The following is a 27,136-nucleotide window of genomic DNA, read 5'->3' as shown; positions in this document are numbered from 1 at the left end:
TTCTGTTTTATATATTTAGTTTCTTTTATTTTTGAACTTGGGTTTACTTATTTTCCTGCTACATTTATACACTGCCTATACACCCTTGCTTTTTGGGGGAGCATTTTCAAAATCCATTCAAAGTACAAAAACAAACGTAAACAGCCCAAACCATTATAAATATATGAAAACAGCAACAAAAAAGAAAGTCTAAAAATTGACATAAGCACAACAGCTGAAGAACATTCTTTAAAACAGCAAAAAAACAGCAAGGGAATCTTAAAAACAACCAAACAACAGATTATTGCAATTATTTATTTATTTATTTGTTTATTATTGCATTTACATTCTACCTTTCCTCCACAGAGCTCAAGGTGGCATACATTGTTCTCCTCCTCCCCATTTTATCCTCAGGATGACAAACCTGTGGTGTTGGGCTGAGAGTGAGCGACTGGCCCAAGGTCACCCAGTGAGGTTCATGGCTCAGTAGGGATTTGAACCCAGGTCTCCCAAGTCCTAGCCCAACACTCCAATATTTCTCTGATGAAAATAGGAACGTCGCAAGGAAATGCAGGACATTTTGGGATCAAATCGGAAACTGAGATGCCTTTTGTAAACATGGGACCGTCCCAAGAAAATAGGGGCACTTGGAGGGTCTATGCTGTAACCAGTACACCACACTGGTGGTTGCTTCAAAGGAGATATGGGAGAACTTCATCAGCACCCTTGATTTAGATACATGCACTGGAGGCTGATCCATGGGAGCAAATAGGGGCATTGCCCTGCCAAATTCAGCCTGTCCTCAGGAACTCCCCACCTGCCTCCCTTCTTCCTTACATCCAGTCCAGGGGGTGGCCCTGCCTGCTTCCTTCTCCTTAGTCTCAGAGTTGCCCCTTGTAGAACACAGTAGAGAGGAGGAGGATGGGGACAAAAGTAGAATTTGTTGGCTCTGCCCATCATTGGCTCTGCTGCCACCTGCTGTTGGGATCCCTGCCTTCTTGCCCATCTGCCCAGTGGGCACCAGCCCCCACTGGCTATAAATATAGATACTAGCAATGTTTAAACCAGGGGTCCCCAAACTAAGGTCCACAGGCTGGATAAGGCCTGAGGGACTCATTTATCCAGCCCGCGGCGACTGCTGCTGCTGCCCACTCTTACCGGTGCTGCACTGCGCAGCTGCCCACTTCTGGGTCGGAGAAGCACCGGAAATAGCTTGCGTGTGTGCGCAAGCATTATTTGCGCATGCACATGCATTATTTCCAGTGCACATCTGGGTTGGAGGAGGCCCGTGCACATGCGCACAAGTTTGCTGACCCCTGGTTTAAACTTTCAAGACATCGAAAGACACTCAAGGGGAAACAGCATAGCAGGACGGGAAGATTCGCTTTACATGCACCACACTAAAAGAAAATAAAAACAGCAGTATTAACGTCCTTGAAGAACACCGTATACAGATCTCCCTAAGCCTCGGGGCCTAAGGTCACAGCAGCAGAGATTGCAGCCTGCTCTACTTTGCATTAAACAGAATAATAGACAGGGGTTGTTTTGATGATTGGGATAAAGACTAGCAACTCCACGCCCACATTTTGAAATAACCCTTCCATCATAACCCCCTCCCTAAAAACAAATCAAAACAGAATAGAACCCACCTTTCTGCTTAAAAGGCAATAGGAATTCAGAGTGTAACCACGAAGGCGAATTTGGGTGAATCTACTAATGCAGCAGTGCCCTCTAATGAGTGGTGAGCATGAGACCGGCTTCTAATTCCACCCTTTAATAAAAATTTGTTTATTATGTTTAGCCAAACAGCAGAGCCTCGCCACTTGGGGACTAGCAATAATGCCTGTTCATTTGCGCCTAGCTTCCAACAGCACTCATAAATTTGCTGCTGGGCTATTCCTCTCTTGCGGCATAGGAAAGTTATAAGAAATACCTGCCTCCCCTAATGTAGCTTGTATTTACATTAAAAGTTGCCGACTTTTTGGAATCTCTGGGCACCACCCAAGCGCATGGACCATTTATTCTATGGGCTAAGGGGAGGGCTCTAGCTCAGTGGAAGGACACCTGCTTTGGATGCAGAAGGTCTCACGTTCAGTCCCCAGCATCTCCAGGTAGGGCAAGTAATATGCCCTGCCCAAAACCCCTGCAGAGCTGATACAAGTCAGTGTAGTCAATACTGAAGCATGTCATCTGACTGTTGTGAGAGAGCTTCCCATGTTCCTGCTTAATTCAACCCTTTGTTCATAACCATGAGGGCTGGAATCTTACATTAGATGTTAGAGACGGACAGGAGCTCAGTGACACAGCAGAAAAGATGCCAGGTTCAGTTCTCAGCACATCTAAGTACACTCTTGCCTGAAATCCTGGAGAGCTGCTGACAGTCAGTGTAGACAGTACTGGGATAGTTGGACCAATCATCTTACTCAATGTAAGGTAGCTTCCTATATCCCTGGTAGGGAACTAATTGCATCTGGAAGATGGGCAGCAGAGGGGACCCTGCGGGCACCATGGAAGACTTCTGTGGGTGCCCATGAGACCATGTTAGTGACCAGTGCCTTATATTAAGTCTGTCTCCCAATGCCTTTCTGAAGAGAAACTCAGGAGGCATATTCAGTGGGCCTGGAAGTGAACGTGTTTGTTCATTTTGTGGTTTAAGGCAGAGGAGAGGCATTCAATAATTGTCGGACGGAAAAAGATGAGTCTTCCTCCTCCAGTAAACTGTTAGAATTCCTGCTCCATGGTTGCAGTCATGGGGTTTTTGTCTATCACATGATGGTGTATGTTTTCACTCCACAGTGGGAAGCGATGGAGACAGGATGTTTGTGTTACTGTGTTCCGTGAAGTGGGACTATTGTCCTTTGTTCATTCTCTTTGCTGCCTGATGCTAGAGAGAGAGGGAGACATGTTGCAGTGCTCCGTGTGTGTTTATATGTAAATAAAGTAGATAAACCAAAATGCTGAGTTGCTGAGGTCTGTTACGCAAGCTGTGAAGACTCTGCGGATGTGTGCTGGTGTGTGCCGGTGACTGTTGGCATCGGTCGCTGTGATGTTTGGGCAGAAGAAAGCTTTTGAAGCTCCCAAATGATCGACCAGGAGGGAGAGAACATGCCAGTCGGGCATGTGTCTCTGCCAGGGTCCTACTCGAGTGTAGGACAAGCTGCTAACAACTATGTAGCACCTCTCGAAATTAAACAATTGAAGCATAGGATTGTAGAGTTTGAAGGTACTCCCAAGACACCTAGTTCTGAAGCAAGGCTTCAGCTACTTTCAGGCAAAGGACAAACTAAATATATTCTGGGATACACAGAACTAAGACTTAAAACATCAGCACCGTGTCATTGTCTCTTGCTTATTATTGATATAGGGGCACCAATGGGCATGGGCATTTTGCAGCCTAGCAAGGGGTCCCTGCCCCAAGAAGCTTACAATCTAAAATTTGACACAGGTGACACAATCAAAAGAGGGGGAAAGAGCAGGAAGAGATCAAGCAGGTAGTTTAGTAACACATTGTGTGTCAATTGTATACTGAAGACCAGACAAGGAAGTCCAGAATTTGCTGCTGTTGTGTGTGGGTTTTTTTTTTTTTTATCTACTCCAAGGTGACTCAGAAAGTTCCAGATAATCAGGAGCCGTTTTGATCACAGTGACACCTCCACCTGGATGACAGGTTTGCGTGTTTCCAAAACGTCTGCAAGAGAGGAGAGAGGCTGTTAATGGAGCGTATACTGTTGATGCAAAGGCAAGGGGTGGGGAAACATTTTTCTACCTGAGGGCCATATTCCAGTCTTTGTGACATGCCAGGGGCCACAGGCAAAAGTGGTGGAGCAACTAATGTAAATGCCACCTTTGTGTAGCAGGCCACTTCCTCACAGATCCCTTGCTATCCTCATTCCAGGTGAGTAAGAGTTCAAGAATATGTTTCAGCCCGGCAAAAACACTTCAAGGTCATGTGCCATGGGGGGGGGTGGATATACGCCCCCCCCAGCCATCACCACACCCTTTCCCACCAGGTGGCTCCCACTTCCCACCTCCCAAGGCCAGGCTGAGGCTCCGGGGGCCTTCCTGATGCAAGGTGGACTCTGCAAGTTTCTCCACTCCTGCTTCTGAAGGCACAGCATTGATCCAGGAAGCCATTTGGGGGGGGGGAGGCGGCTTCCTTTCTTCCAAAAACTTGTTCCTCCCTCTCCATGCAAGCAGACAGTTAGAGACGCAAGTTACTATATTAATAATAATAATACTGAGGAGCTGATGGAAGCGTCTGCCTTAATACGTGTGTCATAAGAAGACCCTGTTTCGTTACTCGTTCTGCTTGTATTGCATGTTCCTGGCCTTTGGGAAATCAGAGGCTGCCTCACAAGATTGAGAGAAATTACAGCTTAAGCCAAGTAATAAACTAGAAGCAACTAAAGGAAATTGTGCGCAAAAGGCAAAATAACAGGCCCCCAGCAGCAGCCAAAGGTAGCCCTCCCTCCAGACTTGTGGAATCTGGAACAGATTCAGTCTTCCACTCTGAGGTGAGGAGGATGCTCCCCACCCACCCTGTATGCTTCCTCCTCCTCCTCCTCCTCCTCCTCCTCCTCCTCCTTTTTCATGGGCTGTATTTATTTACGGGCTCCACAAGAGGCTCAAATCCTTTTGACTAGAAGCCTTATAAAATAAATTACTACTGCGGGGCTTGACATCTTTCCGCAGGGCCTGCAAGACAGAGCTGTTCCACCTGGACTTCGGTTCGGACTCAGTCTGACCCTTATGTTGCCCTCCCCTTATGGTTTTGATGAGGCTGCATTTTAAATTGCATTTTAACCTGTATTTTAAATTGGTTTTTTTCCCCTTTCCCTCCTGTTATGTTTTTACTGTAATTTTACTGTTGTTAGCCACCCTGAGCCTGGCTCTGGCTCAGGAGGGCGGGCTATAAATAAAATTTGTTATTAAAATTTATTATTATTATTATTACTACTAATACTATACCGTGCCTTTTTATCCTGACAGGGACTTGATGTCTGTGTTGTTAACAAAAGTGCATACCTCTGTTCGTGCATAAATAAATATATTAAATTTATTAAGTGTGTACATGTGTGTGTGTGTTCAGTTAAATATATTGTGCATATTGAATATTATTTAATTTAATAATAAATAATATCATTTACTTGCGTATATTAAATAATATTAACTACACTGCATATTTACAATATGGAAATGTATTTCTGTGTGTGGCCCCCCAGGCTCTGTTTCGAAGTACTCTTGCAGCCCACCTGGACTGAGAGGTTGGGCTGCCCTGGCTAAGAACTTGGGGGGCTCCTCTCCCCACCCCCACCCCATCCTCAGGGTGGTGCCATGCAAGGTCTCAAGAGTTGTGTTGCTGGGCCAGGAAACTCCCATAAGAGCAGCCTCACTGAAAGGGGATGATAGCTTACCTCCATCCATTTAGCTCCACGTCAAACGCTTCAACAGTGGTTACGTGGACAGTGCCGTCATAACCCCCGATGGCTAAGAGGTAACCGTTGGCAGCAACCAGGCTCACCTTCGTTGTTAAAAGTAAATAGAGAATTCTCAGTTTTGCCACCACACATAAATTTTCATGCAATGACTATGGAAGGCCTGCAGCTGAGTGGTGGAACAACTGCTTTGTGTGCAGAACGTTCCAGGTTCACCATGTGGCATCTCCAGACAGGGTTGAAGAAAGACTCCTGTCTAGAACTCTAGTAAGCCGTTGTGTAGATAGTCAGGGTATTATTACTATTACTATTATTATTAAAGGTAAAGGGACCCCCGACCATTAGGTCCAGTCATGGCCGACTCTGGGGTTGCGGCACTCATCTCGCTTTATTGGCCGAGGGAGCCGGCGTACAGCTTCCGGGTCATGTGGCCAGCATGACTAAGCCGCTTCTGGCGAACCAGAGCAGCACACGGAAACACCGTTTACCTTCCCGCCAGAGCGGTACCTATTTATCTACTTGCACTTTGACGTGCTTTCGAACTGCTAGGTTGGCAGGAGCAGGGACCGAGCAACGGGAGCTCACCCTGTTGTGGGGATTCGAACCGTCGACCTTCCGATTGGCAAGCCCTAGGCTCAGTGGTCTGACCCACAGCACGACCTGCATCCCACTATTACTATTACTATTTATTAAATTTGAATACCACCCTATACCCACAGGTGGTTCACAAGATAAAGTCACAATATAAAAACACAAAATACATAATCAAAATAAAAATGACCCAATAACCCACTCCCAACACATTTTAAAAGGGTGTCAATCAGCCAAAGGCCGGGTTAAAAAAGAACATTTTTGCCTGGTGCCTAAAGGTACATAACAAAGGCGCCAGATGAAACCCCTGGGGTAGACAATGCCTATTTAGATGGACCAGTGGCCTCACTTGGTATAAGGCAGATTCCTGTCATTTTAAGGGGAAGGGCCATAGCTCAGTGGTAGAGCAATAGAATATCCCAGGTTAAGTCCCCAGCATCTCCATGTAGGGCTGAGAAGGACCCCTGTCTGAAATCCTGAAGGGCCCCTGCCAGTCATTGCAGACAATATTGAGCCAAATGGACCAAGGGTGTGGCTCTGAGGAGTGTTCCCATCTTCCTAACATTCTGTCATGGGTTGATCTAGTCATGAAACCAAGAGGCCAGATAAAAAAATAAATAAAGCAGAGCTGCAAGTATCGTTTCAAGCAACACTCTGATCCTATACCGATCTACAATATAAATATAAATCCTATACATATCTATTGAGTTCAGTGGGACTTGCTTACAGGTAGGTGAACACTGGGATGGCAGCCTAAATAGATTGAAGGTTTAGGCCGCTATCCTAAACACACTCATTTGGGAGTAAACTTCTCCATCCCTTATGCACCCAGTAGATTGCTATGGTCTGCTGGAGTTTCTCCTACAAGTTCGGAAGACGTTGAAAGAAGTTTAGACATTACTGTGATGAGCATAGCTGTCAAGCGTCCCTTATTTGGTGGGACAGTCCCTTATCCCAGCGCCATGTCCTGCTGCTGTCCCTTATTGACGATGTCCCTTAAATAAGCTACTGAAGGTAATGGGGCCCTTTCTATGTCCAGCTGTGCTTTGTCAACAACAAATTGTTGCTTTTTTGTGTTGAATATATGCTATATGGTAATTTATGGACCTAATAGGTATCTAAAGCCATTTGCACGCAACAAAATATGTATTTTATCAAAGTAATTGTTGATCCCTTATTTTGGCTGCTGATCCCTTATTTTCGAGGCTACTGGTCCCTTATTTTCAAATCTGTAAGTTGACAGCTATGGTGATGAGTTCCCACAGCACTGATACCTTGCTCCTTCTTGACTTCATGGGCGTGACAGCAGACCATTCATTGGCAAGAGGATCAAATCGCTCAACACTGCACAGCTCAGTGAGGTCATCTCTCCCGCCAGCCACATAGATCTTGCCTTGAAAGGTAACGCAACCCAGGTTCTCACGACAGGTCTTCAGGGGAGGGCAGGGAGTCCATCTGTCTTCCAAGGGGTTGTAGCGCTCCACTGGAGGAGGCAATAAAATTGAGACACAGGGTGCATTCAGGAATGGGAACTATTGCATTAGTTTCCCTGTTTTCTCATGCTCCTTCAGCAGCCCAGTACCTGTTGTGTAATGGAACTGTGGCTTTTTGACTGGTGTGCCGGCATGCCATACTAAATATCATTCACACCTGTGGGCATGGTCACTGGCAGAGGAAGAGGAGTGCAGGGGGAGCGCACCACGCCCGGCAGCACGATCCTGGTGGGGTGCCATCGCAGCTGCCCCCCCCCCGCCTGCACTGGGCAGCACACCCCCAGGACACATGTCATGCCCCTGCAGGTGGCGCGCCCCACCCCCAGGACGCACGCCCCACCCCGCCAGCTCTCCGCCCCCTGCCCCCGGTGCCGGAGCATGAAGTTCCACCACTGGGCATGGTGTGACACAACAACAAACATCACTAGACAGCATTGCTACTCCCATTCCCTTTCCACATTTGTGCTTCTGTTCTCCTATGGTTCCCCCATGAAAACAACAGGAAATAACTGTTGTCACTTCACTTCCAAATAGTTTCCAGGTTTAGGAAAATGCAATTGGGAGGGGGGCGCTTCTACTAGATTTCTGGAAGTGGCTTTTATACCCCCAAAAATAATGTGAAAATTAATAGCTAGGCAAATGTCAGGGAAACAGAAAAAACTACCATGTCTATGCAGCCACAGTCTAGATCAGAGCTTTCCAAACTTTTTCATGTTGGTGACACACTGTTTAGACATGCATCATTTTGCAATACAGTAATTCACTTTTACTAGCAAACCAGAGGTTAAACTAACCCCTTTCCGGGAGGAGAGCAGGGAGCATTTGCACGGCACACCTACACACTACAGCTGACACACTAACGTGTCATGACACACCGTTTGGAAAGCTCTGGGGTAGATCGTCAAAGCTTCACATTTGCTCCCGTGTGCATGTGGTGCTCTCTCGGGACTGGATGTCACCACTGACTTCAGCACTGGGGGCCAGTTAGGGATGAGAGAGAAATTAGATTCAGCTTACATTTGAAGGCAAACCTATCTAATCCACACTTTCTGAAACAATAGGCAAACACAGCTCTCCTTTGAAATTTGCACTTCTTAGGATTTTGCAATGCCATTCTCCAGCCAAGCAGTAGTGTACCAAAATGCTTATGGTGGTACAAAGTGTGCTTTAAAAGGATGCATATTTTTATGACAATAACATACAGAAAATGTGTCTGGAGAAGCCACTTTGCAAGAATGTGTATATTAGGCAAAATCGCACACAAAAAATGTGTAAATGCGGAGAAACTCAAACTTAAAATGCTGATGAATTTTCATCTTTAAAAATAAAAATCACACACACACATGGAAATGCAGAGAACTGGATTAAGACTGGAAAAATGAGAACCTGAGAGAAACCAAAGTTGGCATATTTGCCAATTTGTACGCAACCAGTAGCAACAGCCACAGTTTACACTTGCTGATTCATGCTGGAGAAAAACAAATACAATTGCTTCTCAGTGAGCTTCATGTTAATGCACGTGTTACTAAACCACATGAGGGCACTGTTTGTCTATCAGTCTAACCAACACTTGGTTGCAATGTCTCTGTCTAAGTGAATTCTGCCCCTAAAAGCTGAGCCAGCTGTTTTTTTCTCTCTCCCAACATGTTGAGACAAGATGTCTATTTCTCTCTTTCACCTCTACTCATCCTGTAAATAGTTCTTGCCCAGATGAACCTTTTTCTGCATGAATAAAGCCTTTGAACTCCAGAAACTGTAAGGGATCGTTCCAGTCTAATTCATCCAAGCTTCAATCTTTCCTAACAGTTGGAGGGTGTGTTTTTTTTGGGGGGGTGCATCTCCTCTTCAGACTCCTGTCTACAACCAGAACTTCTTGTTACCTGAATGTAATGTAGAGTATCCATCAGATCCTCCAACAGCATACAAGTAGCCATCCAGTACTGCCAAGCCTAGGCCCCTCCGGCAACGATTCATAGGTGCCATCTTGCACCACCTGTTGAGTAGTGGATCATATCTAGAGACAAATTTACAATTGTGAGAATGCTTAGAGACGATTGAACCAGTGTTTACTTCACTGGATGGAGGGTGTCAAAGGGCACAAAGGATGCAATGGAAAGAATAAGATGGATGCAAACAGAATAGAATTTATTGGTATTGACTTATGCAAAGAAAGTACCTGTATATTTAAGAGAGTTAATATTATAGATGACTGTTGCCACTAGACTTGGTTATGCCAAATACTGGAGATGGTCCAACATTCATGTTGTTAACTGTTAAGCACAGTTATATGAGTTGCATAAAGCATGTCAAAGGTTACTGAGTATTAACAAAGGTCCACAGAAGCAAAATTTGAGAGTTTGGAAACTTCCCATAGCAGCCCCAAATCTGTGGGATTCCTTCCACACAGAGATGCATCTGGCATCTTCGTTGTATAGCTTTTGTCATATGTTGAAGATGACAAAGGCTTCTTTGACGTACGTGTGTGTGTGTGTGTGTGTGTGTGTGTGTGTGTGTACCCACCCTATTCTTCTGATTACACATTTGAACTAATTTTAATATTGTATTTTTACACTGTTGTAACCTTATCTAGGGCTTTATGGTGAATTAAGAAATAATTAACAACCACCACATCATAACAAAATAACAGTAATGGTGCATTTCTAGACAACAGAGGAGCTTTTTAAAGTTTCTAGTGCACTAAAGCTCCTTTATAATATGGTTGTTGTTTTTTAATGGTGTTAAATACATACTTACTAAACGTACATGCAGCTATATAGATCACCAAACTGGTTATATGAAATTAATCAATAAAGAAAAGGAACCATTAAATAATTATTTGTATCAAATGTTCATAGTGTTCCATTTATTTAATCGTTTCTTTCTGGACGGATTCAGTATCAGTCCCACTGGAAAATCTTTATTCAAAAGACAGGGTGGACACTGGTTTATCTTTTTAACAAAAACTAAATAAATGAACAAATGCACAAGAACAACCATCATCTTGCCATCGTCACACCCAAAGGGCATCCATTGGATGCAGCTTACCTCTCAGTGGTGTTGACACATAGGAGCCCATCGTAGCCACCAACACAGTACAAGTAGCCTCCTAGCTCAGCCACGGCCGCATCCTGCTTGGGTTCACGAAGCGGTGCCACATCCCGCCTCCACTCGTTGATTTCAGGGTCGTACCTTCAGCAGCACAGGAAGGAAGATGAAACAGAGTTGAGGTGTTGTTGTTTATTTTACATTCTTTATTGAAAAATAAAAAGTACAAAATTACAAGTGCACAGAGATAAGATAAGACACAAAAAAAGAAGAAACAAGAAACAGTACCCGTGAAGACATATGTGGTGCTGTATCGTTCAAACTGATGAAATTCTTTCAACGGCATCTCAAGTATTGATGTATTTAGAACCGAGTGCTACCCATCTTTGCAGAGGTGCTACGTAAGAGTATTCCAAGGGTGCCCAATTTGGACAGTTATTATCGGTTGCAGATCTCCAGAACTGTGTAAAAATAAATGTAAAGGGACCCCTGACCATTAGGTCCAGTCGTGGCCGACTCTTTATTGGCCGAGGGATCCGGCGTGCAGCTTCTGTGTCATGTGGCCAGCATGACTAAGCCACTTCTGGCAAACCAGAGCAGCGCACGGAAACGCCGTTTACCTTCCCGCTGGAAGGCTTACCTATTTATCTACTTGCACTTTGACGTGCTTTTGAACTGCTAGGTTGGCAGGAGCAGGGACCGAACAACGGGAGCTCACCCCGTCGCGTGGATTCGAACCGCCGACCTTCTGATCAGCAAGTCCTAGGCTCTGTAGTTTAACCCACAGCGCCACCCACGTCCCAGCGCCACCCACATCCCTTCCAGTACTGTGTATTGACAGTAAATGGGCATGATGCTATAGTTCTAAATCTGGGGTCCCAAATCCTCCTTCCTTTATTTTCTGCATGGATATTCTCAGGGTTTAAGATCCTCAAAGGCATTTTCTAAACAAAGATTTGATTCTTTGAAAGAATTTGCTAGGAATATATGGTTAGGAACAAAGTTAGAAGCTGCTAAGGCAGACCATGAAGGCCCACTGGGAGCAGGAGGGCAGAAGGCAGGGATGGCCACGGAAGGTGGAGCTAATGACAACCACAGCCAAGGAGAGACAGAGCCAGCCAACTCTGGTTTTGTTTCTAAAATATACTCGGAGTTGAGTGTTGATTTTATGCTCTTTATTTCGGCTCATGGTAAACAGTGAGTGCTTTTCCCTAAAACCTCTGGCTATATATACATTATATACACAATGGGTCCCGTGTGATTGGCTGATTCAACTTCCCTCCTGGAGCCTGATTGGACTGCTCCTGCAGGCCAATCCAGTTGCTGATTCACTTCCTCTTGGAGCCCGATTGGGCCGCTCCTGCAGACCAATCAGGTTGCTGCCTTCCAGGATCCTACCTGTCTATTGTTCTAGGACCCAAGCTTAGTACAGTAGAACCTCGACTTACCACCGCCCCTACTCGTGAACAATTCGACTCGCGACCATGGCAAACCTGGAAGTAAATACTGGGTTTGCCGCGATTCGCGCATGTGCAGAAGCAGCTTCTGCCATCTGCACATGAGCAGAATAGCACTGCCCCCAAATGCACATGCGCAGAATGGTGCTTCTACCAGCGACCCAGATAGACTCACAAACGGACCTTCGGAACGGATTTCATATGTGAGTGGAGGTTCCACCGTACATAACAAGTTTCCATAGGAGTTCTACACAAGAAACACTGAAGCTAAAAGAGGGATAAGGGCAATACAGTGGTACCTCGGGTTACATACGCTTCAGATTACATACGCTTCAGGTTACAGACTCCGCTAACCCAGAAATATTACCTCGGGTTAAGAACTTTGCTTCAGGATGAGAACAGAAATCATGCGGCGGCAGCAGTGGGAGGCCCCATTAGCTAAAGTGGTGCTTCAGGTTAAGAACAGTTTCAGGTTAAGAATGGACTTCCAGAACGAATTAAGTACTTAACCCGAGGTACCACTGTAGCCCACTGGACTGGCTATAAGTAAGGAGGTGGGCTGGCTATGGGCAAAGTGTGCTTGGTGGGGCTGGGTCTCGCTCAGATGAAGACCACTCACCCATGCCATGTAAGGACGTTCCAGTGCAATGCTAAGGCTAAGCAAGTGCCTCCATATAGCCAAGAACCTGACTTAGCAACCAGAGATAGCAACAATTTTTTTTTAACCCAGCTATCCTTCTGTCTTACATCATTGGACCCTGAGCTAGCCTTGCAGTAAAGCAATCTCTTTTAGGAGACAGGCAGCCTCCTGAAGCCAACAGGCTGCAAATACTCCTGAAGCCAACAGGCTGCAAATACGGCATGACACATTACTGGCATCCCCCTGCCCACTCAATTAAGCATATATTCCAGCCCTCCCTTCCTGGCAACACTTACAAAATGAGCCAGAGGCACTGAGTTTGCCTTTAGCGAGAAATATCACATAGTAAATAGGTTGTCAAAGCTATCAATCAGAGGAAGCAGTAATCACGTGGGTGGCTAAAGAGGCGCAGGGGAGGCCAAGGACAGCCTGTTTTGAAAAAACATTCATTCCACTTATGAGATGGATGCTGCTGGCAAAACTCTGCTGCAATGAGGGAAAGGGAAAGTGTTCATATATTATTTCTCACCTGGTTCCTTGACATCTCTGTGCATATGTTTGCATGCATTTGTGCTGGACAGAAAAAACATCTGCTCCCTTCTCTTGAGATTTTCCATTTTAAAGCCACTTGAGAAGATCTGGCACCATTGGGGCAGGATTTGGGGGCAGAAATCTAGGACCCAGCTCAGGAGTAGGAGGGCCTCCAAAAGCAGCAGGACTGATTTGCCATGTTTCTAAGGAAGTGAAGTGATGCGGGTGGCGCTGTGGGTTAAACCACAGAGCCTAGGACTTGACAATCAGAAGGTCGGCGGTTCGTATCCCCGTGACGGGGTGAGCTCCCGTTGCTCGGTCTCTGCTCCTGCCCACCTAGCAGTTCAAAAGCACATCAAAGTGCAAGTAGATGAATAGGTACCGCTCCGGCGGGAAGGTGAACGGCGTTTACGTGCTCTGCTCTGGTTCGCGAGAAGCGGCTTAGTCATGCTGGCCACATGACCTGGAAGCTGTATGCCAGCTCCCTCAGCCAATAAAGCGAGATGAGTGCCGCAACCCCAGAGTCGTCCGCGATTGGACTTAACGGTCAGGGGTCCCTTTACCTTTAAGGAAGTGAAGTAGTTTGAGGGGGGGAGCAGCAGTGGAGGCTTGGGCCATTAGGCCCAGATGAGGAACAAATGGGGAACTGCCCCACCAGCCTGAGTCTGTCCTCAGCTCCCTGCCTGCCTCCTTCCTTAAAACTGGTCCAAGGGGTGGCAGCTTGCTGTCAGCTCCTTTGTCTTAGTGTTGCCCCTTGCAGAGCTCAGCAGGAAAGAGGACAAATTTAGATGGAGTGGGCTTCACTTCTCATTGGCTCTAGCGCCACCTGCGGTTGGGCTCTCTGCCCCCACCCAGTGGCGTAGCGTGGGTTGTCAGCACCCGGGGCAAGGCAAGTAATTTGCGCCCCCTAACCCGTGGATTTGCGCCCCCTAACCCGTGGATTTGCGCCCCTAACCCTAACCCCCAGATGTTGCGCCTTGTGCGGCTGGCCCCCCCCCTGCACCCCCCACGCTACGCCACTGTTCAGCCCTACTAGTCCCAAGGGTAGCCATCCACCACTCTCCAAAATAGGGCTATGAGGTTGTTCGCTAGGACTGTGGGTGCTTTCATCACATTTATGCCAGGGTGTCATCATCTGCAGTTCCTTCCAGTCCATCTTTGACGCTGACTGGCTTTGCCTTTTTAAAGGCCTATGGGTCTTCCAAGCCCTTGAAAGATCCCCTCTTCCCACATGTCCCTACCCAGACCTTGCGATCCTCTTTGGTCACCCTTTTCCAGGTGCCCCCAGCCAAGGGAGGTATGGCTAGTGGTTTCCAGAGGGGTTTTTTTTTGGTGTTGGCTTTTCAGTTATGGAATGCTCTCCCTACAGACACTCCCTTTCACAACCCTGTAGTCCAGCCTTTCTCAACCTGTGAGTCCCCAGATGTTGTTGAACTACAACTCCCATCACCCCTAGCCAGCAAGGCCAGAGCTCAGGGATGATGGGAGTTGTAGTCCAACAACATCTGGGGACCCACAGGCTGAGAACTGCTGCTAGTCCTTTTGGATCCAGGTAAAGATATTTTCATTTTCTTACACAACACTTTCATCACCACCACAATCGATTTATTAATTTCCGTTACGCAATCGTCGCAAGCTGATTGAAAATAAAAACAGCAAAAGCAATTTAAAACATGCAACAACAACAAAAGGTGCACATGTTTAGGACCATTTAAAGGTAAAGGTAAAGGGACCCTTGACCATTAGGTCCAGTCTCGGACGACTCTGGGGTTGCGGCGCTCATCTCGCTTTATTAGCCAAGGGAGCTGGCGTACAGCTTCCAGGTCATGTGGCCAGCATGACTAAGCCACTTCTGGCGAACCAGAACAGCGCATGGAAATGCCATTCACCTTTCCGTCAGAGCAGTACCTATTTATCTACTTTCACTTTGACGAGCTTTCGAACTGCTAGGTTGGCAGTAGCAGGGATCGAGTTGAATAAGATGAAAACAAAAGTTTTGGAGAAAAATCTAACTGAGATTGAGAGAGATAAGTTTCAGAAGGAGACAGGATTGACACTGGTTAAGAAAGTGAAATATTTAGGGGTAAACATGACTGCTAAGAATGTGAATTTATTTAAGGATAATTATGAAAAATGTTGGACTGAAATAAAAAAGGATTTAGAAATATGGTCAAATTTGAAGTGATCGCTTTTAGGCCGAATTGCTGTGATAAAAATGAATGTATTGCCAAGAATGTTGTTTCTGTTTCAAACATTGCAAATTGTGGATAAAATGGATTGTTTTAAGAAGTGGCAGAGAGATATCTCTAGATTTGTCTGGCAGGGCAAGAAGCCTCGTATAAAATTTAAGATATTAACAGATGCAAAAGAAAGAGGTGGATTTGCCCTGCCAGACTTGAAACTTTATTATGAATCAGCCGCTTTTTGCTGGCTGAAAGAATGGCTGCTTCTTGAAAACACTGATGTGTTGGATTTGGAAGGTTTCAATAATGTATTTGGTTGGCATGCATATTTGTGGTATGATAAGGTCAAAGCACATAAAGCGTTCAAAAGCCATATTGTCAGAAAAGCACTTTTTAATGTTTGGTTAAGATACAAGGATCTGCTTGAAAATAAAACCCCAAGGTGGCTGTCACCAATGAAGAAGAAGAAGAAGAGTTTGGACTTGATATCCCGCCTTTCACTCCCCTTCAGGAGTCTCAAAGCGGCTAACAATCTCCTTTCCCTTCCTCCCCCACAACAAACACTCTGTGAGGTGAGTGGGGCTGAGAGACTTCAGAGAAGTGTGACTGGCCCAAGGTCACCCAGCAGCTGCATGTGGAGGAGCGGAGACACGAACCCGGTTCCCCAGATTACGAGACTACCGCTCTTAACCACTACACCACACTGGCTCTCAATGGAAGCGAAAGCTCAGAAAAAACTCAATATGGAGGCTAAATGGCCGAAATATTGGGAAATTTTGGAACAAGAGGGAGACAGGCTAAAATTGCAGAGTTTTGAAAAATTAAAAAATAGAGTACGAGATTGGCTCCATTATTATCAAATAATGGAGGCATATAATTCGGACAAAAATATTGGTTTCCAGGTGGAAAAATCCAAATTGGAAACAGAACTGTTAGACTCTAAAGTTAAGAATTTGTCAAGAATGTACAACTTGCTGTTGAAATGGAATACTCAAGATGAAACGGTGAAATCTGCTATGATTAAATGGGCACAAGATGTTGGACATAATATTATGATGGCTGACTGGGAACAGTTATGGACCACTGGTATGAAATTTACGGCATGTAATGCCTTAAAAGAGAATTTAATGAAAATGATCTATAGGTGGTACATAACACCAGTCAAGCTTGCAAAAATTTACCATTTTCCTGATAATAAATGCTGGAAATGTAAGGAGACAGAAGGTACTTTCTTTCACCTTTGGTGGACATGCCCAGAGATTAAGGCATTCTGGGAGATGATCTATAATGAAATGAAGAAGGTATTTACATATACCTTCCTGAAGAAACCAGAGGCCTTTCTCCTGGGCATGGTTGGCCAATTGGTGCCAAAGAAAGATAGAACGTTTTTTATGTATGCCACAACAGCAGCAAGAATACTTATTGCAAAGCACTGGAAGACGCAAGACCTACCCACTAGGGAGGAATGGCAGATGAAACTGATGGACTACATGGAAATGGCGGAAATGACTGGCAGAATCCAAGACCAGGGAGAAGAGTCGATGGAAGAAGATTGGAAAAAATTTATTTATTTTTTTTTATAAAATTTTTATTGGTTTTTTAACACATAATAATAGACAATACAAAACAATACAAAAACAAACAAACATATAAACATGTGTAATTTCTTCACATTTTTTCTTAAACCTTCTTTCATCGACTTCCTCATACCTCCCCTTTCTGCATCCCTGTTTAAAAGTTTTCCAGCAAGCCCCAATGTCAGCTTATAACACTTTTTTTCCCTTTGAATCCTTTTTCTCATATCCAATTATTTATCCCCGCAATTCTGTTTTACCTGACCCAAAACATTTTAGCACTCATTAATTTTGCAACAGTTCTTGAGATAAACTTTAAATTTCTTCCAATCTTCTTCCACCGTCTCTCTCCCTTGGTCGCGGATTCTGCCAGTCATCTCCGCCAGTCCCATGTAGTCAATCACCTTGGTCTGCCATTCTTCCAGTGTGGGTAGTTCTTGTGTTTTCCAGTACTTTGCTAAAAGTACTCTTGCTGCTGTTGTAGCATACATAAAAAACGTCCTATCTTTCCTTGATACCAATTGGCCCACCATGCCCAGGAGAAAGGCTTCTGGTTTCTTCACAAATGTGCATTTAAGCACCTTCTTCATTTCATTATAAATCATTTCCCAGAAGACCTTAATCCTTGGGCACGTCCACCAAAGGTGGTAAAAGGTACCTTCAGTTTCCTTACATTTCCAACATTTATTATTGGGCGTGTGGTAAATTTTTGCAAGCTTGACTGGAGTCATGTACCACCTATAGATCATTTTCATAATGTTTTCTCTTAAGGCATTACATGCCGTAAACTTTATACCGGTGGTCCATAACTGTTCCCAGTCAGCAAACATAATGTCATGACCAATATCTTGTGCCCATTTAATCATAGCTGATTTAACCGTCTCATCCTGTGTATTCCATTTCAGCAACAAGTTATACATTCTTGACAGATTTTTAGTGCTGGGTTCCAAAAGCTCTGTTTCTAATTTTGACCTCTCCACCTGGAAGCCAATTTTCCTGTCCTGTTTAAAAACTTCATTTATCTGGTAGTAATGTAGCCAGTCTCTTACTTTAAATTTCAACTTCTCATAAAAGATTGGAAAAAATTTAAAGTATACTTAAAAAAACACTGTAAAATTAATGAATGTTAGAAAGATGCTGGAATGGATTTACATGGTCTTAGCAGAAAGGTTACAAAGAATTAAGTAAAGATGGATTGTTAATGGGTTAAAGTGTAAAAATCAAGGTTAAATTGTGTTAAGATAAATTAAGGAACAAAATTTGAGAAAGAGGGAAAGGACTTGCTGGAACAATTATGAAATAGAATACAAAAAGGGAGGCGTGAGGAAGTCAAGGAAATAAGTAAATGAAAGATAATGATATGAAAATACTGGATGTTAATTTTTAAAAAAAATGTTATTGTTTTGTTGTGTTGTTTTTGGTTTTTTTCTTCTTTTCTTTTCTTTTTCTTTTTTCGTTTTAGTGTTGTATTTTTTTTATTTTTGAAGTAGTGTAATCTTTTTTATTATTACTGTCTGTTTTTCTTTTTTCTGTAATTGTTAAACTTCAATAAATATCTTATAAAAAAAAGAGGGAGAAATGGGAGCCCACCCCGTCACGGGGATTCAAACTGCCGACCTTCTGATCAGCAAGCCCTAAGCTCTGTGGTTTAGACCACAGCGCCAGTCCCTTTAGGACTATTTAGTCTGGATTAAATAATGAAAGACATAACACTAGAAGTGCCTGCTGAATCAGGCCACTGGCCCATCTAGTCCAGCATCCTTTTCTCACACTGGCCAACAAGGTGCTTGTGGGAAACTTGCAGACAGAACCTAAGCACAACACACTTTCTGCTTCTGTGATTTCCAGCAACTGGTATTCAGAGGCACTGCTGCCTCTGAACACGGAGGCAGAGCAGAGCCATTGTGGCTAGCAGCCATCAACAGCTTTCTGCTCCAGGACAGGAAGGTGTACCCTGTGGTATGATGGAAACTAAAAATTCATACTAATTTTTTTAAAAAAAAACATTTCTTTGTTAAACAGGCCTCCCCAAAGACAGAAAATATAATGGCAGTGGTTTATGAGGGGCAGGTCCTAGGAAATAAGGTCAGTCATGGTGCATGAAAGTGATGGGCTCATTCTGAATCAGCTGGAGAGGGGAGAAAGATGTCAGCAGAGAAGGATTCTCAGCTTGGCCTCATTTCTATAAATGAGAGGTTGGAGTCTAATAGGGTTCATTAAACAGGTATTTTTGTTCTTAAGCACCCAGCCACAGAAGCTCAGCTTTTCCACCCTGGAGGGCACCCAGTTACCCCTCCTATGTTCCAAGCAAGCAGGAAACTGGTTTTTGATGTTGTCACAAGGGACCAGTCACATTCCTTGGGAGTTTTCCTGTGGCAAATGAGCACCCTTCAGTCATCTTTAAAAAGAAAGGCAAGTGAAGAAGTTCTCACTTGGCCCCTCCTTTCGGCATGTTCGGGGGGGTAGGCATTCCATTGAGGCTGAAAGTGAGCGAGTCCCCAGGGTTAGCCAAAAGGAACAGAAAACAGAAGTGACTAAGGAGGAAATTGGAGAGATGGGGAGAAAAGGGCTGAACTCATGAAATGCAGCAGTTAAAAACTTACCAAAAACAAATACAGCTTTTATGGAGGGAGCACCAAAATACTCATTCGCCCCTGCAAACGCCTGAGACACTTGTCACTAGAACCATAGCAGGTCACTTTACCCTCCCCCAGAGTATTTCCAGCTATATTGTGGGGATTTAAAGACATGATTTAGGATGCGGACTGAATTAAATTCAGTTTGCATTTAAAGGCTGTACCCCATTCAGTCCCACTCGGGAGTTGAACCGCTGAAATTAAAGGATCTAAGCTTATTGTTTCCATCACTTTCAGAGGGTGCACTCTGAGTAGGACTAGTATTGACCAATCCCTAATTTGCAAAACAATATGCAAATGTCATAAAATCTTCCAGCATTGGTATCTCAGCGCTTCCTCCAAGTCAGCATAGTGTAGATGCAATCTGGTGTAGTGGTTACAGTGTTGGACTAGGACCTAGGAAGCTAGGCTTCAAATCTCCACTCAGCCTATGAAGCTCACCAAGTGACCTTGGGGCTGTTGAACTCTCTCCATCTAACCTACCTCACAGGATTGTTGTGAGGACAAAATGGAGAGGAAAGGGGACCATGCATGCCTCCTTGAGATCCTTGGGCGGGGGGAGGTGGAATACAAATGTAAGACATAATTAAATAAAAAAATAAATTAAATTACACTTTCCCTAAGGTCTTCAGGTTGGTACAGCAATTTCCCCCAGTTTATCCTCAAAATAAGCTGAAAATTAGGCTACGTTGGCGTAGGATTACCCAGAAAGTTTCTTTCTCAACAGACAGGGATTATGAACTCTGGTCTAAGTTCAACACACTGTTCAGTTTTTTGTGTTGTTATTTTTTTTAATAAGAAAAAGATTACACCAAAGTTGCTGCATTGCTAATGGTGTAACCATCTGGACCCTTCATGAAGGTAGTTATTTATGGCCAAGCCGCCCTCCTTTCTGGAAAGTCAGTCCTATTTGTTCCTCCTGCTTAGGGTCATAGCTATTTTACAGTCCTTCAACGACTACTTTAGTCTCTTCTCATGTTTCTGATTGAGTAGCCCTGGCTGGATGGTTCAGATCTGCCAAATTCTGAGAACTCAGCACTTGCACTAAGGATGTGATTGGTGTATCCATCGACCTCTTTCAGATTATTGTTAAACCATTGTGGACTTGAAGGGAGCCTTAAAGGATGGAGATCCAGAGGCTGGAGGCCCAATTGTGACCCTCCAGCCTCTCTCTGTCTGGCCCTCTGGCTCCTCCCCAGGCTACAGCCATCACCAGCCTTGCCTTGTACCCTCTTAAGTGGTTTTGCCTGGCTGGAATGTGTCCTTGAGCTCTAATGATGCTTCTTTCTTGCCTGCATGGAGGGTAGAATTCACTCCAACGAGAGGCTGTGGTGGCCACTTACCTGGTTGGGTTTTAAAACAGGATTAGATAAATTAATGGAGGATAATGAAATCAATGACCACTAACTAACCCTGCTCTTCCTCATCTGTTGGAAGCAGCATGTTCCTGAACTCCAGTTGCCAGAAATCACAAGGATGGAGAGCGCTGTTGCCCTCAGATCCTACTTTGCAGACTTCTCATCAGGCAAGGCAATCACCTTAGGTGGCAGATCTGGCCTCTGAGAAGCATACCACTTGCCATGACTACCACCTGTGTGGTCACCCACTTACATTCATCACCTGCCTCTCTCTGGCCCTTTATACCACCATCATCACTTTCGGCAGGGGAGGGGGGCTGCTGCCGAGGAGGAGGTGAGGGAGTGCTGCGGGAAAGGAGATAGGGGGCTGCAAAAGAGGAGAAGGTGAGGGCATTTTCTGTTTTGCCCCAGGCAGCAAGATGTCCCTGCTCCCCAATTCATGCATCTAGTGGTCAGCCACTGTGAGAACAGCATGATGAACTGAGTCAGGCTTTGACTTGATCCAGCAGGGCTCTGTGCTGCATAGGACAATATAGTAGTTCTGGGGGAATGGACATAAAAGAAAAATGCCAAGCAGGCCCCAAAGCCATCTTGCCCTTCTTAAAAGGTAAAGGTAAAGGGACCCCTGACCATTAGGTCCAGTCACGGATGACTCTGGGGTTGCGGCACTCATCTCGCTTTATTGGCTGAGGGAGCCAGTGTACAGCTTCCGGGTCATGTGGCCAGCATGACTAAGCCACTTCTGGCGAACCAGAGCAGTGCATGGAAACGCCGTTTACCTTCCTGCTGGAGCGGTACCTATTTATCTACTTGCACTTTGACGTGCTTTCAAACTGCTAGGTTGGCAGGAGCAGGGACCGAGCAATGGGAGCTCATCCTGTTGTGGGGATTCAAACCGCCGACCTTCTGATCAGCAAGTCCTAGGCTCTGTGGTTTAACCCACAGCGCCACCCGCGTCCCTTTCTTGCCCTTCTTACTTCTACACAAATGAAAGGGATAACCACATGCAGAGCCACCACAGAAACTACATATCCTAGTCAAAGGAAGTTTCCTCTTCAGTTAGCTCCTTCCCATCGCATTTCCGGTTTGCCCCACCATCACCAGCCCCACAAAGGTCTAAAACAACCCAATCACACGGCAGAATTACCTCTCAACACTGCTGAGGCACACCATGCCATCATGGCCTCCCACTGCGTAGATGGAGCCATTAAGGGGAGCCACTCCAACTCCAGTCCGATGCCTTGAGACGGAGCCCAGAACCTTCCACTCATGTTCCAGTGGGTTGTAACACTCCACACCACTGACATTGCCCTTAGGGCTCAACCCCCCAACTATAAAGATGAGAGAAGAAGGGTGGAAGGAGATTAGATCAAAGAATTGAAATCTTAAATGTGGATAGTCAAAGGTCAGAAGGAAGTGATGGCATCTGTCTCATCAGTGCCATTTCCATCAGCCTAAAGCAGAGGTGGTGAGGAGCAAAGCTGGGTTGTGTCCAGTTGACTCTTCTGGGGAACCAGCAATCAATAGGCTTACCCTCCATGAATTTGCAGCAATTTAAAGCCATTCTGTAAGGTGTGGTGTCAGGAGGGGAATTTCCCCTGATGATATAAGTGATGTTACAGTTCTGTGTAGTGGAGGTGGTCTTTCAGGTATACTGGAAGCCTGACTCCAGAACTAGATATACATTTGTGCTTGGTTTATTCCCCCTCCTATTTCTGTCAAGCAATTATTTAAAAACTTTTGCCTTCCCACCGCTAAAGAGCTTTTGGAGGAAACAGATGCATGGCTGAAAGCGCTCTGCCAACTGTAAAGCAGCAATAGATTTCCTCATTAAATGACTCTATTTCCAGAGACCGGTGTGAACTTTTCTCCCTCGTTGACTGACAGCCTGTCAGCCTGCAAAGCATAATCTTTCCCTGGTAATCAAGGGGTCTCTGCGCTGAAGTCATTAACAGAACATTAATGTTGGGGGTGGATTTTTAACTCGGTTGGGGAGGGATCCGTTAATCAGCTCTTCACAATTTTAATGAGGAGGGTCATGATCCTCTACCACCCTATACACAAAATTGTGGGTCACTCCAGAGCTTTATTGACAGGAAAGGAATCGGCATTAAAAACAATCCTTTGAGAGCTCCCCTAAATAGACTTTCTGACAAAATGCCCATTATGTGAATCTTATCAAAGGGAGTGGTGTTATGTATAACAGGCCCAGAAGGCTGTAAGTATTGCTTTTATATTTTATATTTATTATCATTATTATTATTATTAAGTTTATTACCCACCCTTCACCAACAGCTCCCAGAGCAGGGTCCTCACTAGGGGTGGGAGAGAAATCTGTTTCAGTTCACAATTAAAGGTGAATCCACCATGAGTAAGTTGTGGGGATTAAATGAAGAGGGGAAGAACCATGTTTGCCACCTTCAGCTCCTCGTGTGGGAGAGGTGGGATATAAATGCAATAAACAAATAAATGAAACAAAATAAATATAATGAAGGTTCCTACATTTGAGTCCAATACATGGATTTAAGGCAGGACCAGATCCTGGCATTTCGCAACTGCAAGCTCTGACTTTTAACTGGCATCTGCAGATGGGCATGGATGAGTCAAGCCTTCTCTGTTATTTTCCACCCATCGCCACCTGTTTCCAGAGGAACACAACCTCTTCTTCACTTTACAGAGTTAGCAGGCATGGGTCACAAGATCTTAAGAAAACTTCAGTGTGATGAAAACATCTCTTCCAGTAAGTACGAGTATAGGCAATTTATAAGTGGGTTTTAAAGCTTGCTGCCTGTCTACTATACTATTTTTATAAAGCTACATATAACTCCGGTAAGACAAGAACTGTTCTCCTTACAAAACAACATGCCCCACCCCTGCCTCACATAAATTTCTTAATAAAATATAAAAAGTAGGAGTGGTCAGCCTCTGGCACCAGATTGGTGAGATTGGTCTTCTTCATTCCAATTTGATGACACTAACGATGAATAAGTAATGGAAGGGAAGAGGGTGGCAGGCAGATAGGGAGGGAGAGAGGGAGGTGGGAAGGAATGTGGCAGAGAGTGAACAGGATTTGCTCCCCAAAATAGACATTCCTTGCCTCTACTAAAGAGCATGGAACACAGAAGGGCCAGAGCTCAGCGGAAGAACATTTGTTTGCATGCAGAAGGCTCCAGGGTCAATCGTCAGCCTCTCCAGGGCTGAGAGAACAATGCTGTCTGAAATCCTGGACAGCTGATATCAGTGTTGGCACATTGACCTAGATAGACCAGTGGTCTGGCACTGCATAAGTCAGCTCCTAGCTGCCAGGCTTGAGAATGATACTAGTGTTCTGCCTCAGTGCTTGAAAGGAGCCAGATGACTTACCTGAGTTTCATTTCTGCCCCTGCCCCCACTGGATCCAATGCCAGAGAGAAAATGATGGATGTTTCCAATGGGATGCTAGAAAGGACGCCGTGTTATACTTACTAGCATAAACAAGTTCCAGGGGACGTCCTCGGTTGGACACTGCACATTTGGTTCTCCAGCTAAAGGGCTTCCTCTTCGGTTCAACCCGTTCCCTGGAACAAACCAAGACCTCCCTGTTATTATTCTACCCTCAGGAACATCTCAGCTTCCAAAAGCAAACATGCAAGCTGCCATTCTATCCCAGAGAAGTTTGGAGATGTTGACTTTGAGAGTATCAGCCCTCGCAAAGGGAATGCCACGTGAGAGCTCGAGTCATTCCGAAAAGGCTTTAAAAAAAAGTTAATGGCTTGATCTATCCTGACTCCAAATAGGAAGCAGTGGTATTTTAGAAGCATCTAGCTAGAGCATGCCCTTGATTCAGGGCACATCTGGACAATATGCTTATTGAGCATCATAGGAGCCAACTCCTAGGGGCCAAGGTCATTTCAGGTGGCCATCCCACCACCAAAGATAATGGGCATTCAAATGGTGTGTGTGCACCACATCTTGTGATCATTATGCAAGGTGGGGCTTACCTGCCTTCTCCCCAATATTTTGCTCAAGTTGGCACTCCTGTGGAGCATCCATCCTGACTGGTTTTGCAGAGGGGGGTTAGGTTGTGCTGTCTCCACCCACTTCCGCATGTGGCCCTGCTCACCACCAGTTTAAGGCTCTAGGAAGTTTGTCCTCAAGGAAATTGGGCCCTCAGGCTTGAAAAAGGTGTCCCACACTCCCCAAGAGCTACTGCCAATCAGAGGAGACAATTACTGGGGAGATTGACATATAGCATGACCTGACCTATGTTGCAGAGATGAGAGCATGGGCACACTAATGCACTTCTACTTTTTTCATTCAGCGTGCAGAGCAGTGGCCATAAAGTTGAGGGCAGGTGTGGAGAACCTGGGCCTTCCAGATGTTGCTGAATGGCAATTCCCACAATCCCTGCCCATTGGCCATGATTGCTAGGGCTAATGGGAGTTGTAGTGTGGCAATATCAAGAGAGCCAAAGATTTGCCACACCTGCCTTAGAGCTTGTGCATTGCTCTCTCAGCTTACCCCTCACAGGTTTAGGGAGGAAGGATACAAATTTAATGAATGAACTATTAAAAACTAAGGACTCCTCCAGATGGCATATTTATTGAACGTTCACCATGATTTGCATGCAATTTTTTTTTAAAAAGCAAAGGTTAGATTGCATCTGGGCTTTACTGAGCATTTGTTCTGATTTGTTTGTGAGGAGGTCATAGGTTGATGAGCATTCATTTTGATTTGCTTCCATGTTGTTTATGTAGCTTCCCATTAGTCACACATTCATTCTGCACTTTTTTATGCACAAAAGGTCCATTGTCGTCTTTTAAGTGGATTTGTTGTGCTATGGTTACAAAGTGCTTTAATGCACTTCAGTTGTGCAAACCTCAATTTCCTGGTATGCACTTGAATCCTCACACAAAATATATTGACATAACTTGAGGTTCCCTTAGGTCCAGATCCAGGCCCAATTTCACTAGGTATCCATGTCCAGCTCAGACTCCCACAATGCTGCTCCCCCACTCATCTTTCAGATCCAACAGCTCCCAGTTGTTGCACACATCTGTCTCAGCTTCTTCCCTCAGTCCCTATACACTATGATCATCATGCTACTTCCATCTCCACTAGAAGAGCCAGTGCAGTGTAGCAGTTAGAGAGCTGGTCTAAAACCTGGGAGACCAGGGTTCAAATCCCCACCCACCAGGTGACCTTTGGCCAAGTCACCACCTCTCAGTCTAAACTACCTCACAGGGTTGTTGCGGGGATAAAATGAGGAGGTGAAGAACTGTGTACACCATCCTGAGCTCCTTGGAAGAAAAGTGGGGTATAAATGGGAATAAAGAATAAAAATGGCCCACAGCTCTGAGGGAATCACATATCCAGTTCTTTGGATTTTTAACACACATTCCATGCTAGTGTCTCCTCTGCTCTCCAACAGGAAGGAAAACACACCCAATTAATAATAATAATAATAATAATAATAATAATAATAATAATAATAATAATAGATAAAAGGTAAAGGACCCCTGGACGGTTAAGTCCAGTCGAATTCAACTGTGGGGTGTGGCACTCATCTCTCCTTTCAGGCCGAGGTAGCCAGCCTTCTGGCACACGGAGGACTGTGACGAGTGCTAGAGTGAATGGAAACACCATCTACCTTCCCGCCACAGCAGTACCTATTTATCTACTCACGCTGGTATGTTTTTGAACTGCTAGGTTGGCAGAGCTGGGACAGAACAACAGGAGCTCACCACCGTTGAGCAGATTTGAACCGCTGACCTTACAATCAGCAAGCCCAAGAGGCCAATAATAATAATAATAATAATAATAATAATAATAAGTAATAACCTACCCTCTTTCTTCATAGATGCCCATCTTCACACTCTGATGATGCTACTTGTCCAACAAAGAGAGGGAGCCGTGTGTCTAATTTAGAGGCAAGGCGGCAGGCTTATATGCAAACTCAGAAGCCAAAAATAGGAATGCCTGGCATAGCTCCAAGCTAGAGGCCAACGATCCATGTGTCTCTGTGAAATTCCTCTCAAGCCATTGTTCCCATCCCTAGCCATGAGCCTCGCTCAGCATAACAAGACACCTGATATCCAGCCAGAGCTATCTATTCCAGCTCAGGACTTGGTGGCCAGTCTGGAAGTGACGACCAAGATCATCTGTTTATTTCCTGATTACCTCCAAATCCCAAATAGAACTCAAGTTGGCAAACACACTCACAGGGTTCCCAAAC

General features: G+C 44.9%; 1 protein-coding gene across 2 annotated transcripts; it reads right to left on the bottom strand.

The window, feature by feature from the left end:
• LOC310754894 (uncharacterized protein) lies at positions 1-27,047 on the bottom strand. Of its 2 annotated transcripts, XR_014544059.1 has the most exons (9): positions 26,747-27,047; positions 24,388-24,479; positions 22,070-22,253; positions 10,544-10,687; positions 9,379-9,512; positions 7,280-7,488; positions 5,394-5,500; positions 463-3,667; positions 1-403 (listed from the first exon to the last, which is right to left on the bottom strand). XR_014544059.1 is itself a non-coding variant. In XM_083597419.1 (8 exons), exons 1-8 carry the CDS (start codon positions 26,767-26,769, stop codon positions 3,565-3,567), a joined length of 996 nt encoding a protein of 331 aa, XP_083453545.1. In that variant the 5' UTR covers positions 26,770-26,852; the 3' UTR covers positions 1-3,564. The 2 variants fall into 2 exon arrangements, 1 of the variants encoding a protein (XP_083453545.1); XM_083597419.1 differs by having other exon boundaries at positions 1-3,667; positions 26,747-26,852.
• Between the last annotated feature and the right edge of the window lie 89 nt (positions 27,048-27,136).

The sequence above is a fragment of the Podarcis filfolensis genome (assembly GCF_964270895.1).
Source record: "Podarcis filfolensis genome assembly, chromosome: Z".
Classification (NCBI taxonomy): Eukaryota; Metazoa; Chordata; class Lepidosauria; order Squamata; family Lacertidae; genus Podarcis; species Podarcis filfolensis.
Note: the sequence above shows the minus strand (reverse complement) of the source record. Positions and strands in the feature narration are given on the sequence as shown.

What these genes read in the sequence shown, in the direction of transcription:
- LOC310754894 (XM_083597419.1), bottom strand. Translation starts at nt 26,769, where the DNA reads ATGGGCATCTATGAAGAAAGAGG. An exon ending in CCTGGAACTTGTTTATGCTA is followed by an intron (nt 22,254 to 24,387) that starts GTAAGTATAACA and finishes TCATCTTTATAG; the next exon opens with TTGGGGGGTTGAGCCCTAAG. An exon ending in TGTGTCAACACCACTGAGAG is followed by an intron (nt 9,513 to 10,543) that starts GTAAGCTGCATC and finishes ATTTGTCTCTAG; the next exon opens with ATATGATCCACTACTCAACA.